The 22,451-nt window shown below is 35.3% G+C and overlaps 1 protein-coding gene across 1 annotated transcript in view; it reads right to left on the bottom strand.

Moving 5' to 3' along the window:
• LOC106475085 (dual oxidase-like) overlaps window positions 1–22,279 on the bottom strand; it is a gene marked incomplete at its 5' end in the record, with an annotated part of 30,653 nt that extends 8,374 nt beyond the window's left edge. Inside the window, 13 exons of the mRNA XM_022379292.1 lie at window positions 312–517; window positions 1,982–2,086; window positions 2,901–3,038; window positions 3,226–3,344; window positions 5,678–5,853; window positions 6,552–6,724; window positions 7,744–7,840; window positions 8,335–8,413; window positions 11,595–11,691; window positions 13,795–13,855; window positions 17,353–17,519; window positions 20,178–20,382; window positions 21,918–22,279. Of these exons, the coding sequence (XP_022235000.1) occupies window positions 312–517; window positions 1,982–2,086; window positions 2,901–3,038; window positions 3,226–3,344; window positions 5,678–5,853; window positions 6,552–6,724; window positions 7,744–7,840; window positions 8,335–8,413; window positions 11,595–11,691; window positions 13,795–13,855; window positions 17,353–17,519; window positions 20,178–20,382; window positions 21,918–22,279 (1,985 nt within the window). The remainder of the gene's footprint in view (window positions 1–311; window positions 518–1,981; window positions 2,087–2,900; window positions 3,039–3,225; window positions 3,345–5,677; window positions 5,854–6,551; window positions 6,725–7,743; window positions 7,841–8,334; window positions 8,414–11,594; window positions 11,692–13,794; window positions 13,856–17,352; window positions 17,520–20,177; window positions 20,383–21,917) is intronic.
• Between the last annotated feature and the right edge of the window lie 172 nt (window positions 22,280–22,451).

Genomic DNA, 22,451 nt, shown 5'->3' with positions numbered 1-22,451 from the left:
TGCCCACCACGGGTATCGAAACCCGGTTTTTAGCGTTGTAAGTCCGCAGACACACCGCTGTGGACTGGGGGGGGGGGGCTTCAGATAAGTAATGAAATATTAAAACATGTCTGTTTTCATTGTTCATCTAGAAATAAACCTAGCCATAGGAGTTTTGAAAAAAAACTTTAGCCTTTATAGAGAACAATTTTTAAAATTTGTAACTTAGAACAACGGTATTTAACGTGTACGATAAACGATAAGATACTGCTGTTATTGTTGATACTTAGATTACAGATAAAAAATAACAACATTATGCACTGAAATCTTACAAAGTCGTAGTCACGTGGGCATCGAATCAGAACCAACGGCTTCTTGTCAGTTTCCTGAGAAATCTCGACAACCAAAGATCTCACATTTTTAAAATCCACCTTTCGTAGTATCTCCCCCTTGCGGTTGATTGTGTAAATTGTATCGTCTGGTCCGATCTTTAACTTTACCAGGCGCTTAAAATTGTGGTTTACCCATTCCTTTACATCTAAAATATCAGGTAAAAAAAATTTGTTAATTTTATTTAAATAGAGGGTGTAAAACATTATAAATGTGCACAGTTTTTTTTCTAGTTTACATAATTGGTTATTCTTAAATAATTTAAGAATGTTTATATTATTTTTGTTAGTATATATATTTACGGAAGTAAAATTTTAATACAGTACTACTATGAAACTTTCATAATGCTACAGTTTTAATAAAAACAACTTCAGTTATTAACTTTCTAATAGTATTATTAAGAGCTAAGCTTACATTTTAATCTTTCCCTAACTTTCATTGTTAATTAACAACACTATCATCGTTATAATGAAATATTTTTCAACACTATGCCAGTCAACAATAATTAATTCTTGATTCCGCTGTTAAATGCTAAAACTGGATTTTTTTTTTTAATTCCATTACGTACGTATTTCAAATCAAAATCGTGTAATAGTAGTAGTTTGAATCTGTGTTTGTTAGGTATTCGATCGTCATTACCAATGAGGCCTTTCGTACAATACTAAAACTTATCAGCTGGACAGGACATGACAGAAGACAAGTCGAGCCAAAACATTACTTTATATGCAGTGCGAAACATTGCGTAATAACGTTGATATTTAACGACAATAAAAGCAATAAAACCCAATAATCCTACTAATGAACAAAATACCTCATTGGCAGCGACACGTGTAAAACAAAAGATAAGATACAAAATGTTATGTGAAATAAAATCCGTAAAAGATTAAACAACCGAAGAACGAAACTGCTGCTGTATAATAAGATTTTTATCAAAAATATTAAGGCCTATAAATCTTGACAGAGTTAGGCTTACATAATATGCTAAGACTAATTTTTTTTTTTTTTTTTTTCATAGAGATTCGATCTTGAAAAGTTTTTAACAAACAGAAGTAACTCAGACAAAATTGGAACATTACCCCACCCTCAAAATTCAGTAATATGTTGCATGGTGTTCTTTCACTACCGATGAAAAAACACGACATAAGTAAGTATGAATTTTAAGTATTCTACACGCACTAAACTCCATCTTTGTCCACTGACAAAATTCATTTCTGCATACTTTCGAATCTTTCTTTAATTATTCAAAAATTGTTTTTAGGTAATCGGGGGGGGGGACTAGTCCCCCTTGCTCTTATCAGCATACGCTTTTATCATGAAACGTTTTAATATAAGTTTCTAACAGCTGAAACTCCAAGTATTGGTGGTCATCTAATTCAGTGTTTCCCACACAATGGGTCGTGACCTACCGAAGAGGCGCGAATGTATACGAATATAATTTTCCGATGAATAATAATAATAAAACATGCCTAAATCCCCTTAACAGTTACGTTCACGGTTTTAATAGACATACTTAAGTATTATATCATGAAATTCGCTAAAAGAAAAAAAAAACGTTGTAATGACAAAAGATAGGAAACTAGTGTAATTCGATCTCCTAAAAAAGTCAACTTACAAAGCTTTTTATAGCCATTCTCCGTTTTATCCCTTATTTGAGTTCGACATCTCCTCCTCCTGCGATTTTGGATTTTAATGACAGCGTAACCCAGGCCAGCGCAGACTGGAAAAAAAATTGTCAACAAACAAAAAATAATCAAGCACTCACGCCGTAGGTTGTTTCATGTTATAATAAGATATAAATCAACTGTAAAATACACAATTAAATGTTCACACATGCTGTACTGTGGTTGTTTTATGTCACATTCGTGTTTTTTGTTTAACGTCTTGCATTAACTTTAATAATCTACGTACGTTCTACCCAAACGACACGTACTCATCAATTTTTGGGTCAGCAAAAGGTAACAGTACTGACCGACAAGTTACTGTGTTCGAAACAATGATGGGTAAACAAGCCTGCATGAAGGACTTATTTCATTGTAGTAGACTATCAGTAAATAAGATTTCTGTTAACTCTCACCCATAACTGTACTTGAAAATTAAACAAGTCAAACGTTTAGCACTTAATCAACCCCGATATTGTAAATTACATCGAGTTAAATAACATGTCTTTGCTTTTATAAATAAATTCTTTTTATATCTTTCGTTTATAATTTAATGTCTTGAAGATCAACTCCAAACAAACATCCACTGAAGTTGTTATGATCAGGAGAACGTGTTAATAATTGTTGCTTATTTCCACGGTTACTCCAACAATGAAAATTAATAGTTTGTATAGCATCAGTGAAAACTACATGACTGTAATAAGAAATATATAGTTAACCGCATAGGCGACAGATATATTAAAATTAAAGAGTATATTAAACAATGACAAAGTTTTTTTTTAATATTTCTACTTAATGAAGGGTGACGTTTCAAGCTGGGGCTCTTCGTCAGATCGTAAGCAAGTTGTAAGAGCTTACAAGACTAATACTTACTAATTGGTATGAACGCCAGTGCCATACATGAAAAAATGAAAGCCACTTCACTACCGTGAAAATAGTCGTAACTTTCCAAGAAGATGCAGGGTCCGAGATTAGAACCGTTAAGTTGCATCGGTTGTGGACATGGGTCGCCTGCGGAAAAACGTCCGACGTTAGAACTTACATTAAAAACAACAAAAATCACGAGGTACTTGACGTACGAGAAAACTCGAAAATATACAATTTGATAAAACTGGATAAGTACAAAACATATAGTGCTATATGATGATCGACTCACTTCGTGACCACATGAAAACACGCCGCGTGAAGGTCAACTCACCTTCCGTCCACATGAAAACATGTTCTTGAATTTGACCGGGTTGAATGCTTGTAGAGTCTATTATGATGTCATACAAGTGAATTCCCCGAATTTTCTGAATTTCTTCCGGTGTAAAAATCCTTTAAAAATATATCACATAAATTATCATAAATTCGCTCAGTGTTGATACTTAAAGCTAATCTCGAACCAAGACACTCGTTTACGACAAAGATGTCTGCTCATGGGAACAGTTTTATATGTAGCACAAAACAGAGAACCCGATTTGTAGGAATCAAGCCCCGAGATAAAACATAGCATAATTAAGAATCGTTTCCAAAGATCCTTTTAAAATTATAAACAGATTTTAAAATGCTGCTATGAAAAATGTCAAGAATTAGTGGTAGCTACACAAACTCAAGCATATTTTAAAAGGAATAAAACATGACAGATTACTCCAAAATACTTTATTGGTTTTATTTAAGCCAACGTTTCGCCACTGCGGCTATATCGGGGCAAACAAGACACTAAACCAACTGATTTAGGCTTACACAAAATATTTCAAAATAATTCGAGTCATAAGCTTATTTCAAGTTAGTGTTACAGGTGAAGGAAATTAAAAAAGGATACAACCTTGATTTCAACACTATCTGAAAGTGTAGCTTTTAATTCTCAGAAATAGATAATTTTTAGAAGTTGAAAAATTGTAAAAGTTAAAAGTACTGTCAGTAACGAAGATTTCAAACTTGGCATACGGCCTAACGAAGTTACAATCAAAATACAGTACATTAACCATGCGAGTTTCCGAAATAACTCAAAACCGTAATTACTGTTTTAGACGTCACAATGGGACCCAGTGATGTAAACTTGACATAGAACAGATAAAACTAGGAAATATTGAAGACCAATAATAAATAGTAAGATTTATCAACAGGCCTATTTCTGAAATATTACCTCAGGGTATGAAAAAAACAAAAAACTGCCGACGAATTAGGCCTATTTCTGAAATATTACCTCAGGGTATGAAGAATTCGTCGGCAGTTTTTTCTTTAAAAGAGTATGAAAAGTAAGAAAAAAGAACTGTCGACAAATAGACCTATTATTGAAATATTACTTCAAGGTATGTAAAGAAAGAAAAAGAACTGAAGGAAGCGTGTGTTGTTAATGAACACAATGTGTAAGTGAGCATTTGTTACAATTTAAATATTCCACAAGGTCAGAAATATTAAAATAGAAAACTTGTGAATTATTTTTTAAAGGAAGAATCTATGAAGGTATACACATTAAAAATTTAAATAACCCCTAAATATTGTAAGGCAATGTTCTTATTTTTTTATTATTTTGGTCAATAATCTGATTTCCAACAATTAGATTTTGAGGTGCGAATACATCAACACTGATATAGCTGAAAATAAAGTTTGTGATTTTATTGGTTTGTCAGTATGCTATATGAATGCTTGAAGTCTGTAAAAAGAATATGGATGGAATTTCAAAGGAATTACAGTGTATAAAATTTGATTTTACTTATTTGATATTTGTAGAAACTTAGCTCACAGGTGATGCAATGTTTGCCATTTAGGATTAACGCCGCATATTTTCCAGATAGGAAAGATATAAAAGGTGGCGTCTTTCAAGCCAATATTAAAGAAAAGAAAGAAAATCTGTAGCAAAGAATGTTGGTTTTGAATGATGACACTGAACTTGCATCATTAATAATTTTAATTTAGAATGTCCCTGAAGGCTACCTGAATGCGATTTAAAAATATATTGTTGCGTCAGAGAGGTCACGTGACTAGTATCACGCCACCAGTTTTCTAGAAATATCCTGTTCCTTCGGGAGTGCCCTAGCATTTGCTAGATTGGGGGTGGACTGGTATATATATAAGATGGTCACGGCGTGACGGGACAATGTGTAGGTAGTGAGTAGTTGAACTGCAGTCAGAGAATATTGTTGAAGTTGAGCACGTTCGTTGTTATAGCGCGACTGTTGAAAATAAGTGTATCGGTAAAGAAAGAATAAACCAGTTTTATTAAGAAAGGACTTGTGTCGCTAAAGTTTCGTGGGAACGAAGTTACGGAAAATCAACTAACGGACGGAGACGTAACAATATGAACATTTTAGAAAATATTAGGTATTATAACAATCATTTTATAATAATACTCTAAGAAGTGGTATCTACTATATTACATGCTGTTATTTTTTATTTTTTTGTATTTGTGTTTTTGATTAATAATGCTTTTTCCCGTTAGAGGGAGTGCACTTTATAAGTATTTTCTTTGCACGTTATGTTTATTTTTCATGTACTAGATTTATTTCTTTAATACTGGATGTCAGATTTAAGTCGAGTTGATTCTCTTCTTAAATTTACACAATCAACCTAAAATGTTAAGAAAATTAAGTAATAGAGAAACCGAATGTGAGGCTAAATATGAATAATTAACCCCAGTCCAGTTCTATAATAATAGAGATGATTACCTATTTCTTTCATTTTCGAACCAGAATCGGTCTGCTTTTCGAATGTTCTGGAACTGTTCCTTGATGATCTTCCTGAATAGTGAACCTGGTTTTCCTGCTCGAGTCTCCAGCATGCCACCAACAAACACATCAAGCTTATCCACACTGCCGTACAATTTTTCAAGCTGTTGACTTAACTGAGAAAGAATTTAAAAAGTATCCGACATTTTGTTTTACTAGTTAGTCATGTCGTAGAAATGTGATGTCAGGTTAAACCTGGAGAAACGTCGTTAAAATAATTAAAATGCACGTTCAATAAATCTAACAGTGTTGAAATGATTTGCAACAGAGCTCCAATTTTTAATTCATGACATTGTTAAAACTAAATCACTGTTATATTAATAACTTTGAAAACAAACTTTCATATTGTTGGAAATAAGAACCGCTGTAGGTGTTGATATCAAATTGCTTACATTCTACCACTATGAGAGGCCTAACATTTTTTGTTTCGCTCTCTCAAACAGTAGTTAGGGGCCTAATTGAGAAACTAGTCTACTGCAGAGGGAGTAGCGAATCAAAGACTAGATTAGGCTTTTAACGTCATTCACGGAATGTTTGTTTTTTGCCGAAATTTCGGTGAAATAAAAATAGAAAAAAAAAAATGTTTGTTTTACATCATATCGCCGTCGTTGTTAACAAGCATCTTGCTAAGCCTCATTACACAACTACAATATTTTTATAACAAAAAAGATTTAATTAATTATAAAAACTGATTTAACAAACAAGCTGAAATGTACTGTTTAGATTCAGTTGATGAATATCTTACAGAAACAAAAATATTATTTACGCTGTGTACAATTACTCTGTTAATCTGTTTAAGGAATACAAGCCTTACATTAGGTCGTTTCTTGAACAAATCGGGATTTATTTCGGCCCACGAGGACACAGGTGGGAGCTCGTGGATCTTCCGAACGGTATTGTAGTCCGAAAGGCCGCTGTCTCGACCACTCATAATGTTAATAGCTCCAAGGTCACGACGGGTAAAGTGGAGAGGACCAAACAAGTTGTCTGGTGGGCGGAAGAAACTTGTCAACAAAACTCTTCTGTGACCATTATTAAAGTGTAACGTAGTCAGCTGTAGGTTCATTTAACCTATCTATACGGTCTGCATATTCTTTTTTTTATTTTTTAAAAGTTGATTTGATAAATCGAGAAATTCAAAATAAACAGAACGTGGTTTCTTAAATATGTATAGAAATAAGAGCTGATTAAAATCAACATATCTGTAATATAAACAAACCACAGAAATTTTATTTATCTGTACAATTCAAAGTGGTTGTTGGCCGCAGAAAAAAAACAAAAAACAACTAATTACAGGGCTGTTGGACACTGTCGCAGAAAAAAAATATATGTTGATTCAAGCCTAACAAAATTAGTGTCCTAATCTTAGTTTCAGACGTTTTAAAACACACACACACTTTCATTCGTACAATATAAATCAATCAATTTATTATAGAGTATTCTTTAAAATTATACGTGATAGAATTAAGCTTGCTTTGTTCGAACAGTATTGACGGCTATTTCCTAGCGGTCAGTTAACTATTACTTTAGAATCGTCCACAAGAGTGTTGGTGAAACTGACCAGAAATCAGTTTCCAATCCTACGCCATAACAGACACACGCACTCTGTGTGTCTGTAAGGAAGTAGTAAGAACACGAGAAAATCAGCACTATATAACAATGATGAAACCGACATGTCAATTATGAGACTATAAACAAATAAAAGACAGATGTCCGTTGTCAGTTCCTATGAACAACAAAGCTGAATAACTTAATCCACGCCCCTCCTTTTCGATAGTCAGAACATTTTCTACCCTGTGTTGTGCCCACCACGTGTATCGAAACTACGTTTCTAGCGTTATATGCCCACTGTGCCACTAACCTACACTTTAACAGACTGGAGTACATCAAGCCTTGTTCGAAAGCTAAACTTTAACCCACTGGAAACTGTGGATAAATCTAACATGGTTAACATTTACGCACAGAAAAAGTTTGTATTTCACGTCAGACTCTGACGTAATAATCACCTCTGACGTCAGAACAAAGTAATTCATCTTCTTTTTCTCCAATCTGCGAGGCTAATCCCATTAGAATCTCTTCTAGCCCAGTTTCTGGGACAATGACCTAGAAACAGAAGAAAATTTACTTCAAGAAACTTGTATTTGACAGTCGGAGTCTGGCTGTGATCCGGCTCGTTTAAACGTGCCTCTAACATAAGAATTAACATTTGTTAAAAACAGTTTGCTCAGCCATTAAAGGAAGAAACCATTTCCACATTGTTTTCACTAAACAAACTAAATTATTTTATTATATTTCATTAAATATCCGAAATTTGTTTTGACTCACGGAACATACGTTCTGAAAGTATTTTATTGTTTAATGATTTTCTCGTTATTTACTTACTATAAGGCCACTTTCCTTTAATATGAGTTTGTTTGAGTAGCTCTAACACTAAAATCAATACTGTTCCACTACCAGAAATAGATGTTACTAAATGTTTCGTCGAACACTGTAACACTACCACAGTAAGAGAAACAGGTGTTACAGAAACATGTCGAATGCTGCTACACTAAGTGTAGCTAATAACTTTCATTGTTACATGACTTGTGATAACTTACATCAGATTCCCACCAGGTGGAACACAATCGTAATGCTGGGTAACCTTTCTTGGTAGGCCTGAAGTTACACTGTCCATCCCTGAAAAATGTACACAAAAAGCTGATTAGGTAAAGAACAGGGTCAAAGCTAACAGTTATTCGTAAATAGTCACCAGCTCTACGTCACTGTCCGATTCAATAATTGTGACCTTTGACCTTAGTGTTTATATCAGAATCAACAGCGGCCTCTTGTGGTTTAACTTTCTGCAGTTGTACATTTACACAATATCGTGCGCAGGAATACTTTACAAACATTCTTGTGTGTGTGTGTGTGGGGGGGGGGGGTTATTGAATATTCACTAGATACCTCAGGGAGGGAGATGATTAGTAAACACAAGTGTTTGAAAGATTTAGGCAAGAGTCGAAATGGTGGAAAAATATATCAACTTTACTGAGAGCACGTGCATCTCCCCCTCTATACAACTGCATGTGGGTTGATAGTTTGTATCCCCACGGAGAAAAGATATGCCCCCTTTAGACTTTCAAAAGTTTATCAGTTTCCGGTAATAACCGAAACATGTTCTTTTGTCGTGTTTGGAGATTTGTTTATCAATAACAAAACATTGAAAGAGTTTGGTTAATTTCACTGCCATTAGATGTCTCTGATATTCTAAAAATAAACCTGGCACTGGGTGATTTGTTTATCAATAACGAAACATTGAAAGTTTGTGGTTAATTTCACTGCCACTAGATGTCTCTAATATTCCATACTTTCAACAACAAATCTTTAAGTCAACCGAACCAATATTGTATAATTTTTGGTAGAGTCCACGTGATATCCAGAGAAGTTAAAATAAAATATAGGGTTCTGTAGCGCTTCATCCGGGGGGGGGAGTCGTTTGTTGTGGGGTTTTCTACGGATACAGTGGCCACAGTTAACCACTATCATCGTTCTCTCTATGTCTTTCGACGATTTTGTGAAGTCTAAAAGTAGACGGGATTCTTTAAGGCTGTTTGGTATTTATTATTAACACCAACGTAAATTATTCTCTAGCGCGTCCTCTGGTTTGTTTTTTCTGCAACTGGTATCCCGTTATGATCACTTCCACATTTTCTTCAGTGGTACCGGTAGCACGTCGATCACTTTGTTACCTTACACTTGGAAGCTTTAAATCCGATGTTTCTGACGTCTGTCTTCCGAGATACGAGTCATCTTGACTGAAAATCTGCTAGTTGTCTTTACAGTTCCTGATTGTTATTGGTTTTACAAGAATCTATACAGATACTGTATTACTCTAACGTCATCACCCCAAGAAAAGCTCACTAAAACATTTTCCCCATCGTCCATAAAGTAATTACTATTTCCTCCCCAGTTCTTTTAAATTTTTGGGGATTGACAAACACTGTTGGATTCCTCATATTCTGTAAAATTTGCAAGATACTTAAGGAAATACCAGATGTGTACTTCTCGAACGCACGTGATCTAGTTTACTTAAGAGTTTTGTTGTTAGAAATATACCTGAATACAATAATTACTCCTCTTATCAACGAAGTCTTGAAAATTTAGATTTTTCTCAGTACATTTTGTTTCAAAAGTTAAGAACAAATGTGTTTGGGGTTATCCGGATTTTTGTTTGTTACCTATTCTTTTTCTTACACTAATTATCCTGAACGAACTTGAAGAATATAAAAAAGATGTTAGAACAAATCCTCTGGAAAAAAATATACAAACTTGTGTTCTCATCTTTTATCGTGCCCCTCAGCGGTAAGTCTGCGAACTTACAACGCTATAAACCAGGTTTCGATACCCGTGGTGGGCAGAGAACAGATAATCCATTGCGTAGCTTTGTGCTTAATTACAAACAACAACAACAACTTTTATGGAGTATATTCCTTATTACAAATTTGAAGATTTACCGCTAAATAAAAAATAATTTACATTCTCGTAAACTTTATTCTATTATTTCAACTTGTGCTTCACACATAAATGATGTTTGTAGAGAGAAGGCTTAACTCTTGTTGGCCCCGGGAAGTGTTCACGCGTGCATGCTTTTCTTTGCGAGACGAACTAAATACTAGCTACTCAAAGTATTGTATTTTGGAGATGAACAGGATGAGGAAGGAGATTTGATTAGGCATTGAAGCAGAACCTAGTTCTACATTCTGACAACGAATAAATAATCTTAGGCCATTCTTTGACTGTGGGGAAGGGGGTTGTACCTGGCAGGCCACAGCTATTCTTTCTACTACAGATTTTAATTTTATCATGTGAGAAACAGAAGTTTTATATTTTCAGATTTTGGTAGGACCAGACAGATTATGTTTACATCTATATCCAGTTCTTTTAAGTTCATGACAAATTAACGCTTAATTTTATCGTGAAGAATACTTGTTTTAGTACAAACTGTACAACGGGCTATATGCTCTTTATATGTGCTGGGTATCGAACATCCAATTTTAGTGCTATCAGCCCCTAAGCTTACCGCTGAGCCAATGGGGTACAGAACAATAGATAAATATTTTTAAGAAGCTACCAGTTGTTTGGCTTACTTCGATGTACACTGCCCCCTAGTGGTCCAGTGGTACAACCGAAGGCTTATATACCGCTAAAAATCGAACTTCGATAATTAAAAAATAAAATATTTTCTTCGTACACCAAGTATAAAAACTGATGAAAAAAAAATACTTACTTTGAACAAATATCATAAAATCTATCAGTGTGTTCTGTACTTAAAAACATTGTTGAATAACAAACAATATTAACATTTTGGTAGAACCATACAGATCACGTTTAACTTTAACCAGTCAGATGTTGTTCACAGATATTTTAACTTGATAACACTTTAACCAGTCAGATTTCACCTGACCACAGATGTTGTTCACGGAGATTTTGACTTGATAACACTTTAACCAGTCAGATTTTACCTGATCACAGATGTTGTTCACGGAGATTTTAACTTGATAACACTTTAACCAGTCAGATTTTATCTGACCACATATGTTGTTCACAGAGATTTTAACTTGATAACACTTTAACCAGTCAGATTTTACCTGATCACAGATGTTGTTCACGGAGATTTTAACTTGATAACACTTTAACCAGTCAGATTTTACTTGATCACAGATGTTGTTCACAGAGATTTTAACTTGATAACACTTTAACCAGTCAGATTTTACTTGATCACAGAGATTTTAACTTGATAATAGATTTTAGTTTTTTCATGTCGTACAGACCTGGGAATGTGGCCAACACACTGAATCGTATCTTCGTCCAATCTTACCTGTGGTACAAACCCGGGGGGATCAAGGAGTGGCCAAACCGGAAAGCTGCACTCTGGAAGACATGGGATATTCCAGGATGAACGTCAGGGTTGTATCCTGGAACACACAGATACAAACGATGGTTTACGAAACAAATATTGTTGAGTATTCCGTGTCAGTTTGAGAAATGAATTCACCTTATATTGTGGTGTGGGGTATTACATGTAGTGTCTTTTGTTGATTTTCATTACTAGAGGGCTAACTCCACTAGCCATCACTAGTTTTAAAGTAATAGACTAGTGTGAAGGCAGCTAGTCACCACCCGTTGCCAACTGTTGGGTTACTCTTTACTAAAAAAAAGTGGGGTTGATCGTACATTATACCCCCCCCCAAAAAAAAAAGGTTTGAAAGGACGAGGATTTTCGGTGTTGGAATTCGATCCCGCGAGTCCAGTACTCCTAAACGTCAGACCCATCTCAAGGTAGAGTCCTCGTTCAGAGCCTGGTAAGTTTGGTCTAGGTCCTGCAGTAATTGATTCATCTTTCTTACATGAATTGACCGAGGGTGCTACTTGCTGTTTCATGGAATAGTTACATTACCTTAAATCTTCCTAAGTACGAGATAAATTTACTAGTTTTATGTGGAGAATAAATCCTCTTGATTCAGCTTCTCATCTCTTCTGATAACAAATGCCTACACATACTTGGTCCACGACTCTTGATTCTCATCTCTTCTGATAACAAATACATACACATACTTGGTCCATGACTCTTGATTCTCATCTGATAACAAATACCTGCACATACTTGGTCCACAAGTCACTACATTTGTCGTTTGATTCAGCTTCTCATCTCTTCTTATAACAAATACCTACACATACTTGGTCCACGAGTCACTATATTTGTCGTTTGAGTCAGCTTCTCATCTCTTCTTATAACAAATACCTGCACATACTTGGTCCACAAGTCACTACATTTGTCGTTTGATTCAGCTTCTCATCTCTTCTTATAACAAATACCTACACATACTTGGTCCACGAGTCACTACATTTGTCGTTTGATTCAGCTTCTCATCTCTTCTGATAACAAATACCTACACATACTTGGTCCACAAGTCAGTACATTTGTCGTTCCACATACTTTTTACTTGGAGAGACAGTGTGTGTGTGTGTGTGTGTGTGTGTGTGTGTGTGTGTGTGTGTGTGTGTTTTGCCGTAGCAAAGCCACACTGAGCCATCTGTTGTGTCCACCGAGGGACATCGAACCCCTGATTTTAGCGTTGTAAATCCGAAGACTTACCGCTGTGCCACCGGGGGACTACTGGAGAGTGAGCGCCTCATCTGTTCTGGATTTTGGGAGTACCAGCTGTACTTAAATTACTGATGAAACATGTAAAGCGACATTTTTTGTAGTAGGTCACTAGTTCAAACTGTAGAAAGACCATAATCCTTTATTTTAAATTGAAACTTTTTGTGATAATATTACATATTGTGATACAGGTTAGCCTTTAACATAGGAAAGGGGGATGGTAACTCCCTATCTAATTACGTAGTTACGTTTTCTAATTGATTCAAATGTCTTATTTGTCATGTAACTATAAGTAAACAAAAGTTCTCACATTCGCCAAATATCCAATAAAATCGATATTCTACCGATTAAATTTTCCAGTTAAAACGTGACATTTTCTTCTTTCCGAAATATCGAAAAAACAGGGCTTTTTTTTTTTACTTGAAATATGACCATTTCTGCTGGCAAAGAACTAAGACAGCATTAAATATATAAAACAAACTGCATCATTCTTAACCCTAATCTACACTCGTCGTGTAGAAGTCGTAACAAGCTGCATCATTCTTAACCATAATCTACACCAGTCATGTAGAAGTCGTAACAAACTGCATCATTCTTAACCCTAATCTACACCCGTCATGTAGAAGTCGTAACAAACAGCATCATACTTAACCCTAATCTACACCCGTCATGTAGAAGTCATAACAAACAGCATCATACTTAACCCTAATCTACACCCGTCGTGTAGAAGTCGTAACAAACTGCATCATTCTTAACCCTAATCTACACCAGTCATGTAGAAGTCGTAACAAACAGCATCATTCTTAACCCTAATCTACACCCGTCGTGAAGATGTAACAATCAGAATCATACTTAACCTTAATCTACACCCGTGTAGAAGTCGTATTATGATAATCTTACAGATCGCACTCACCCGTATACTCAGCAAGATCTTCACCCAGGAGCGCTGGCAGGAATTCATACATAATGACGTTCTGCAAACAGAATCAAAAGGATTTTTTTTTAGTTATTTTTCATATAGTGGGCAACATTTTCAACACATGGTTTACATTCATAAAAAAAAAAATTAAAAAAATGACAATACTGGTCTATCCGCTTCCCATTTCGTTCATCTCGGCAACTATGTTTTCATTGTAGAAAGTATAATAACGAGTTAGCACTATAACAGACATGGCACCATGAAATTGGCACTAGTTTTCTCAAACCCAACGAAATGTGATTACATGATTGAAATATCATTGAAATGAGGAAGTGTTTATTTCGCCAGTGTTAAAAATGACTAACTTTATATATACACTCCCTAGTTACGTTTTGTCACGTTTATAGTAGTTCAAGCACTATTTACTTGACAACGTCAAAATGAACTAATTATTCACACAAATGTACCTAAAAAACATTGAAGCAGTTTTGGAAGAAAGTTGGAAGTTTATGAATAACAACAGTACAAATTTTTGAGTGTGACTTATATGTTATTAGAAATCCTACAACAGAACAACTAGGTGGATAAATGGTTCACACAAATATCTTTTTTTTTTTTAAAGTCATAAACCTTATTGGTAATGCTAGGGTTAACTGATCTAATCTGATAAATTATCCATTCAAGAACTTGACTTATTTTCACTACCTCAACATAAAAATAAAAAAATCCTCAAATGTTATTCCTTCAGCTGATTCTGTGCTAACAGTTCCTGTCCTGTCAACTCGTCCCGAGATGTTTACACTTCCTGTCCTGTCAACTCGTCCCGAGATGTTTACACTTCCTGTCCTGTCAACTCTTCCAGAGATGTTTACACTTCCTGTCCTGTCAACTCTTCCAGAGATGTTTACACTTCCTGTCCTGTCAACTCTTCCAGAGATGTTTACACTTCCTGTCCTGTCAACTCTTCCAGAGATGTTTGATTGTGTCCAAACAAATTTTTCACTTAACACTAATAGACCCTACTCTCACCAGATCCTTTCAACTGTCCTGAATTGTCCCCCCTCCCGAACTGATACTGTCAAAATATTCCATATTTAGCGTTAATACAACTAGTTTTATCTAACTGTTCTGGTCTTGAAATGTTGCCCATGAAATGATTCTGTTAAATTAAAATTTCCATATTTAACGTTAATACAACTAGTTTTATCTAACTGTTCTGGTCTTCAAATGTTGCCCATGAACTGATACTGTCAAAATATTCCATATTTAACGTTAATACAACTAGTTTTATCTAACTGTTCTGGTCTTCAAATGTTGCCCATGAACTGATACTGTCAAAATATTCCATATTTAACGTTAATACAACTAGTTTTATCTAACTGTTCTGGTCTTGAAATGTTGCCCATGAAATGATTCTGTTAAATTAAAATTTCCATTCATTGCTATGGATCCGCTCTCAACGTTTCTTTCAAATTTTATTAAGTGTACAGACAACTGTTTCCCTACTTCATGAACAACCTTTTAATGGGATTAATTTCAATGACTTCCATCAAAAACACATTTCAACTTGTGACAAAAACAAAATTAACACGTCAATAATGAAAAAATGTTTTTAAAATAAAATCTTACTTTTTTTTAGTTTTAGCACATCAACAAAACAATTCTGATAAATATAGCCCTCTAGTGTGTAATAATAACAACATGCAGTATTCACAATAATCAAAAATTAGGTAGAAAAAAAGAAAGACGCTGCACGAGTTTTAAACAAAATTCGGCTTAAAGATCTTTGAAATTATCGAAATGAAAAAAAAAATCAATTATATTTCCTGGAAATAAATATCAATCCAGGTTCTAAACGTACCACAAATGTTTTAGTTTAATAATACAATTTAACTTCCATTCTGAATAAGAGTTCGCGTGATAAATGAAAATATAACCGTTCAAACACGCATGCACCACATGCAAATATGAGGGTTGCAAAGACGGCCACTGCTAAAAATAGTAAAGTATTATTCTTAATTGGGTTAAATTACGTAAATCCAAGCAAAAAAAAAAGTACTTATCAGTTAGCCAGGATGATACTTCTAGTTTATCAAACACGGTATTGGTTATTGACAATGTCATAACTTCTAGTAGGTACGCCCCTTCATGGTTAGGCTTATTATAATGAAAGCTTTGGGCGGTCCATATAATTAATTGCTACCACTGGCTTACTTGTAAGCTTTTAATACTGTTACTAAATGGATGTAAGATTAAAACATTTGTTGCTATTTTTCTTCTTCTTACTTTGAAAAAGGTATTTAAGAAAATTGTTGCTGTTAAAAAAAAATCCAATCTCACACAGTTTATAATATTTTATGTTATCGTTCACTGGACAACAGTCGGTATAGAGGCTAACTAGATCACCGGACAGTCGGTACAGAGACCAATCAGGATTCGTCATCATTCTTAATACGAGTAATTAAAGCAACTGAACCATAGTTTTTATTCCAATATAAGAGATTTCAGCATTACAACATCGCGACTTTTATGACGTCCCAAGAATCTTAACACTGCAATAAGGACGTTTTAAATATCTTAACTACGATTAACACGTTCCCTGCAATGTGTCCCACCGGCGGGTCACAATCGACTTTTAGTTATTGACCGCGTGACACTCTGGTGGATCACAGACAATTGTTTGTTTGTCTTGAATTTCGCGCAAAGCTACACGAGAGCTACCTGCGCTAGCCGTCCCTAATTTAGCAGTGTAAGACTAGATGGAAGACAGCTAGTCATCACCACCCACCGCCAACTTTTGAGCTACTCTTTTACCAACGAATAGTGGGATTGACCGTCACATAATAACGCCCCAAGGCTGAAAGGGTGAGCATGTTTGGTGTGACGAGGATTCCAAACCGCGACCCTCAGATTGCGAGTCGAGCGCCCTAATCACAGACAATTGTGTTTCACACACACACTTAATTTATTACGCGGCAGCGAACGTGTTAAATACCATGAGTAGCATAGAAAAACAATTTTAATACTAGACAGATGACAGTTAATTGTTATCCAGGTTAATTAGGACTATAGACATTGTTCAAGTGTCATAATACATCACACAAAAGAGCAGACTTCATAATCATAGCAACAACGCAGGTACGGAAAAATCAATTTTCATAGAGGACTGGAGATTTTCCCAAGTATTTTAAACACAATAGGATTTATTATATAACTGAAGGTTGTATAACTATACAAATAATGATTTTTTTTAGTTCATCTTAATATCACCGTTTTTGTTTTAACGCACAGATACATAATGGTCTATCCGCACTCTGTAGGGTATCGAACCCCCGATTCTGGCGTTGTAAATCCGTAAACTTACTGCTGACCCACCGAAGGACAGATTATTATGTCAGTATAGGTCCTAAGGCAATGTGCGCTCGCGACAACTAACTGAACTTAAAATAAGTTGTGTTCTAATCTTCTGGAAAGTGTAAGACATCTACTAATAAATATGGCACCTGCTTGTGAGGTATCTTCTTGAAAGACTAAAACGGTTATGACACTTACTTGTAAAGTGGCAATTACCCATTGTCTGGCTCTGTGGAAAACATCTTCGTCCGACCACTCGGGATGTTCCTCTTGGATTCTTGAGGCCAGGACATTATGCCAGCGGAAAAAGAGAATCCCAAAAGACAAGAGAGCTGGGTCCTGGTTGGTTTGAGGATTTCCAAGAACTGAGGAATCGTTAAAATTAGGGGTTTTGTATAACATGGGTAATTTACCCGTTGAAGAACTGCACGAGTCTCAAGTTAAAATATTAAGTAATTGTTCGATAAATAAGTGACAATAATATTATCACACCCTAAATAACCCTTACTTCAGTTACTTTTACTCAGTATCTTAAAGTTGAATATTGATTTTAGTTTTTTAATAATCGTTAAAGAATTTCATAATATGAATTAAACGCAATGCAAGGTTTTTCAAAACATTATTTTATTTATATGACTGTTGTTACTATGTGTCCAGCATACGTTAGCCTAACTTTGAGAGTTGAGTAGATATCCTTTCAAGTATTAGCTAAGCGCGACATCTATACACAGATTTACGTACTGTGCTTATCCTTTATTATTATTATTAGATTCTGCAAGACAATATTTTACTTGTTTAATAATTAGCTCTAAACTTCCGCTTCTTGTGACATAGAAGTTTGGGTATTAAAACTACAGTTAAACAAGAAGGAATTAGAAAGTATTAGAATAATTAAAACTAACTAAAAATTACTTGCTGTTGAAATACTTGAAAAACGAAAAAAAAAAGTGAGAGAGCATTATCGTTAACTTTCTGCATGGTAAAATTCAAAAGTTTGATGATTCAAGTTGTTATACAAAATTAATAAATGCAACAAACAAAAAAGTCATTGGCATTACCACACACACACACACACACACACACACAAACTGTTCGCGGGTAATAAACTGATGTTTTATATAAGAAATGGACCAACGTCGCTACTTGTTTCCTTAGAATAACGATGTTTCGAGGTTCAAACACATGATTCGTTAAATTAATTCTGATTGTTCACTGGCGATAAATGTTAGTTTAATATTGAACTTAAAATAACAGCGATCTGGTACCAGGCAACTTGTTTTATAAGTAAAGCAACAACAGCTTTTAAGGCAACACTTCTCGTTTCGACAAGTAGAGTGCGCTCTAAATAAATCCGATAATTGTGTTCCACTTGTTCAGTCTTCAAGAAAACGGTTTGAGAGATAGCTTCCACACTTCGGTTGATAGAATTTGATTATTTTGATAAACGAGCGTTTTTATTTGTTATATAATTCTCAATTAGCCAGTTAAATGAAGGTTTTTTTCGCTTATACACTCCATAAAAACGTTCTGCCATGTTTGAAGAAGGAGTTTGTTTAGGCATTAGGCCTAGAATTACCGTTGGTATTCGTAGACCCCATTGACTGTTTAAACAATTTATTTGTGCAGCAGACTACTTGCGAGTCCAGCCTTTATTAGTTACAGGTTCCCTAATAACGTGCGAGTCAGGCAAGAACATTTAGATAAAATATTTATAATATTGTAATATATCTGCTGGGGTCTCGCGTGTATTATACACTTTTTTTTAATCAATTCTTGATAGTACTGTAACAGACAAAACCTGAACTTTTTTCAATATGACGTAATATATGGACCCTGCCGGTAGTGATGTTATAAAAAACAAAGAAATCTGTAATTTGAGGTTCACGTGGAGCCAAACAAATAACTTTTGAATAATACTATTACTTGCTGGTCTGATTTCCAAACAAATTAAATTGGGAGTGGCCAATAACCCATATCTGTACCAATAATTTAAAATGGGATAAATGAAACGGAAGAAAAGGAAAGAAATGAATTGTAGCAACTGGTTCCAAGTTTCACTGGAAACTTGCTAAAGGTTTTCTTTTTTGAACTGATAGTCTGGAGTAGGGATACCACTTTTGATGCGCTAATAGGTTTAACACTGGCAATGAAAAAAAAATCACTTAAGTTAAAACAAAAATTGTGGTTGGTTGACTGACTAGAATAGATCCAGATTAAATTCAGCATCCCACCGACCTTGGAAATGCTTCAGATTGCACCATTTTGCAACCATGCACTTTACCACCCGTTAAAATTTAGCTTTTTCAGAAGTTCCATTCATATTTCTAAGAGCTGGCAGCCATGTTAGGCCTACAGTATTCTAGTCTAGATCTTTGAAATATCCATACATAAAAACAACTAACTCGTTAATAATTTTTTAAATTAAATTTTGACTAGCACTAAAGAATTCTTAAAGAGAGTTTCAGGTGGAGCGCTAAGTATACAACTTAATTTAATATGAATAAAATTGGATTACTAATACCAACCACCAAAGTTTTCTCTTCCCTACTGATAATGAACAGACTATACATTGTTGAGTTTCACACAAAGCTATTCGAGAAATATGTGCTCTAGAATTTAGAAGAGGGGGAAGGTAGTGAGTCAACATTATCCATCGCCAATTCTTGGGCTACTCATTACCACCGAAAGTTAGGGTTTATCATTAAAATCACTACAAAATTGACGCCTGTCGGCGAACTTTGTAACAAATAATTCCGAAACTTAACAAGTAGGTACGTGTGTTAATAAAGCTATTTACTGCCGTTAAGCCAGAATTGATTTGTTCATTTCCAGTAATTACGCTAGTACTTAAAACGTTAAAAAAGCAGCAGAGTGCGAGATAAGTGTGTACCCTTACTCTGAGCTCCCACGTGTGCTCGTGCACTCTAGCATGGTCTGATAAATTTAAGCTGCCTATTAAAATTAACCTTGTGAAGACGTCACAACACTCACACAAATATAACATTAACAACATTTTTACACACGGAATAATCTCTCCGGATTCACTTTTCCGAAATAATTGGGTGGTGGAAAATTGAACAGTGGCGCCCTCTCAGCGTTTTTTGGCGGATAGTTTCCATCCTTGCTTTGACGAAACGTTCCATTTTTGAAAGATCTCATGGAATTCACCCAAGCTGTACTGGTGCTGTAGACAAAACACCCGTCAAGCCAGCTTGTTACCATATTTATCTAAAAAAAAAAATAAAGTTGCGAAATGACTATTGTACAATGTAAACGATAAACTAGGCCTAAAACAAACAACGTTACAGGTATGAAACAAAGAATTAAAACTATAATACAAAGTACTAGGTAAATAAAATATATTATACGATAAGATGTACATTAAGTTAGATAAATTCAGTGATAATACACTGTCTACTAGATGTGGCCTTTACACGCGTTAAACGAAACTAGCTTAAGCATTAAGAGCAAGTACAAACTAAAACCCCACAGCGTCCCCCCCCCCAATCTAAAGCTAAGATTCGCTGTCTGGGGACATTTGTTTGATGTTTCTTAATGCAAGAAGAATAAAACAGGTTATTTGGGATAATGAATGAAATTTAATCTTAATATTAGTGTTTCAGGTCCTGTAATGAATCCCGAACCTTAAGGGACAGAACAGTGGGGAATAAAACCAGAAACAGGAACGTCCGCAGAAGTTTTTCCAGGGAGGAGCAAAGTAGAGCGAGATTATGAATTGAATAAAAAATCATATACATATGCTGAATGAATAAAGAAAGAATTGCGTTTCTAATTTTCCAGGGGGGGCAAGTCCCCCCTACGGATGCCCATGGCCAGAACCCATCTCCCCATTCGAACAGCGATTAAAAGCCAGAACGCTTGCCAGTGTATAACCCACGTGGTTAAGACTAAACACCTGGAAGTGAAAAAGGCTCTAGACATCTAGAGAGTAAATAAAACTTCCCAGGAGAGCAATAACCCATTCCTTAATGATCTACTGTACGTGTTGGTGAAACCGTACAATCCGGTTTCTTGAAGTACAATTTCACAATCAGCTTTTATTGCATCAAAGTTTACAACAAAATGCAAACAAGACAGACAAAATAACAATAAAACCCTTATTAAGTCTTACATACACATAACTAATACGGTTGAAATATCCATAAATAGTGTGCGTGTTCAGTCATTTATAGAGTGAGATATAATCGCCAGAAGCCTTTAAAACAGCTTTGTTCTGAACGTCACATAGGTATTGTGACGATAAGTTTATGGATATTCTTTTAACTGTCAGTTGTTGTATTCAGGAAACTTCCACGAGGTGGTAGACGTTTTCAACACACCACGTGATTGGTAGGCATGGTAAACGCAGGTTTTAAGATGCGCAAAAGTAACCGTTTGACACAATCTAGCAAATAGTTATTAAATGTTCCGCTAGGATGCGAGATGGCCTTTACAACATTTCTCAGGAGATTCTAGTCACGAGAACTTTAGGTCAGTTGTGTTGCGTCTACCGCGGGTATCGAAACCAGATATTTAGCATTATAAGCTGTCAGACTTACCGCTTAGTCACCAAGGGGGCTACAGAGTGAAAAAAAAGTGATTTTTAAGCACTGTAAATGAACGTATTGAATGACGAACTCTTCAAATCCTAATGATAACACGCAGAAAATACTTAAATTTCTCAGGGTTTTTTTTTTTCTCTTTTCAACAGGTATATCTACAGTCTCCTTTTTTATGTCTAGCAGAATATTACTTTATTTAACACGAGTAACACGAAGATCGTGCTGGTCTTGGAAAGCGATAACATGAGTAACACGAAGATCGTGCTGGTCTTGGAAAGCGATAACATGAATAACACGAAGATCGTGCTGGTCTTGGAAAGCGATAACATGAATAACACGAAGATCGTGCTGGTCTTGGAAAGCGATAACATGAATAACACGAAGATCATGCTGGTCTTGGAAAGCGATAACATGAATAACACGAACATCATGCTGGTCTTGGAAAGCGATAATGCGAGTAACACGAACATCATGCTGGTCTTGGAAAGCGATAATGCGAGTAACACGAACATCATGCTGGTCTTGGAAAGCGATAATGCGAGTAACACGAACATCATGCTGGTCTTGAAAAGTATAACACGAGTAACACGAACATCATGCTGGTCTTGGAAAGCGATAACGCGAGTAACACGAACATCATGCTGGTCTTGGAAAGCGATAACGCGAGTAACACGAACATCATGCTGGTCTTGGAAAGCGATAACGCGAGTAACACGAACATCATGCTGGTCTTGG

This window comes from Limulus polyphemus, unplaced genomic scaffold (genome assembly GCF_000517525.1).
Source record: "Limulus polyphemus unplaced genomic scaffold, Limulus_polyphemus-2.1.2 Scaffold8064, whole genome shotgun sequence".
Classification (NCBI taxonomy): Eukaryota; Metazoa; Arthropoda; class Merostomata; order Xiphosura; family Limulidae; genus Limulus; species Limulus polyphemus.
The sequence above is the reverse complement of the archived record's forward strand: the minus strand, read 5'-3'. Positions and strand labels throughout refer to the sequence as shown.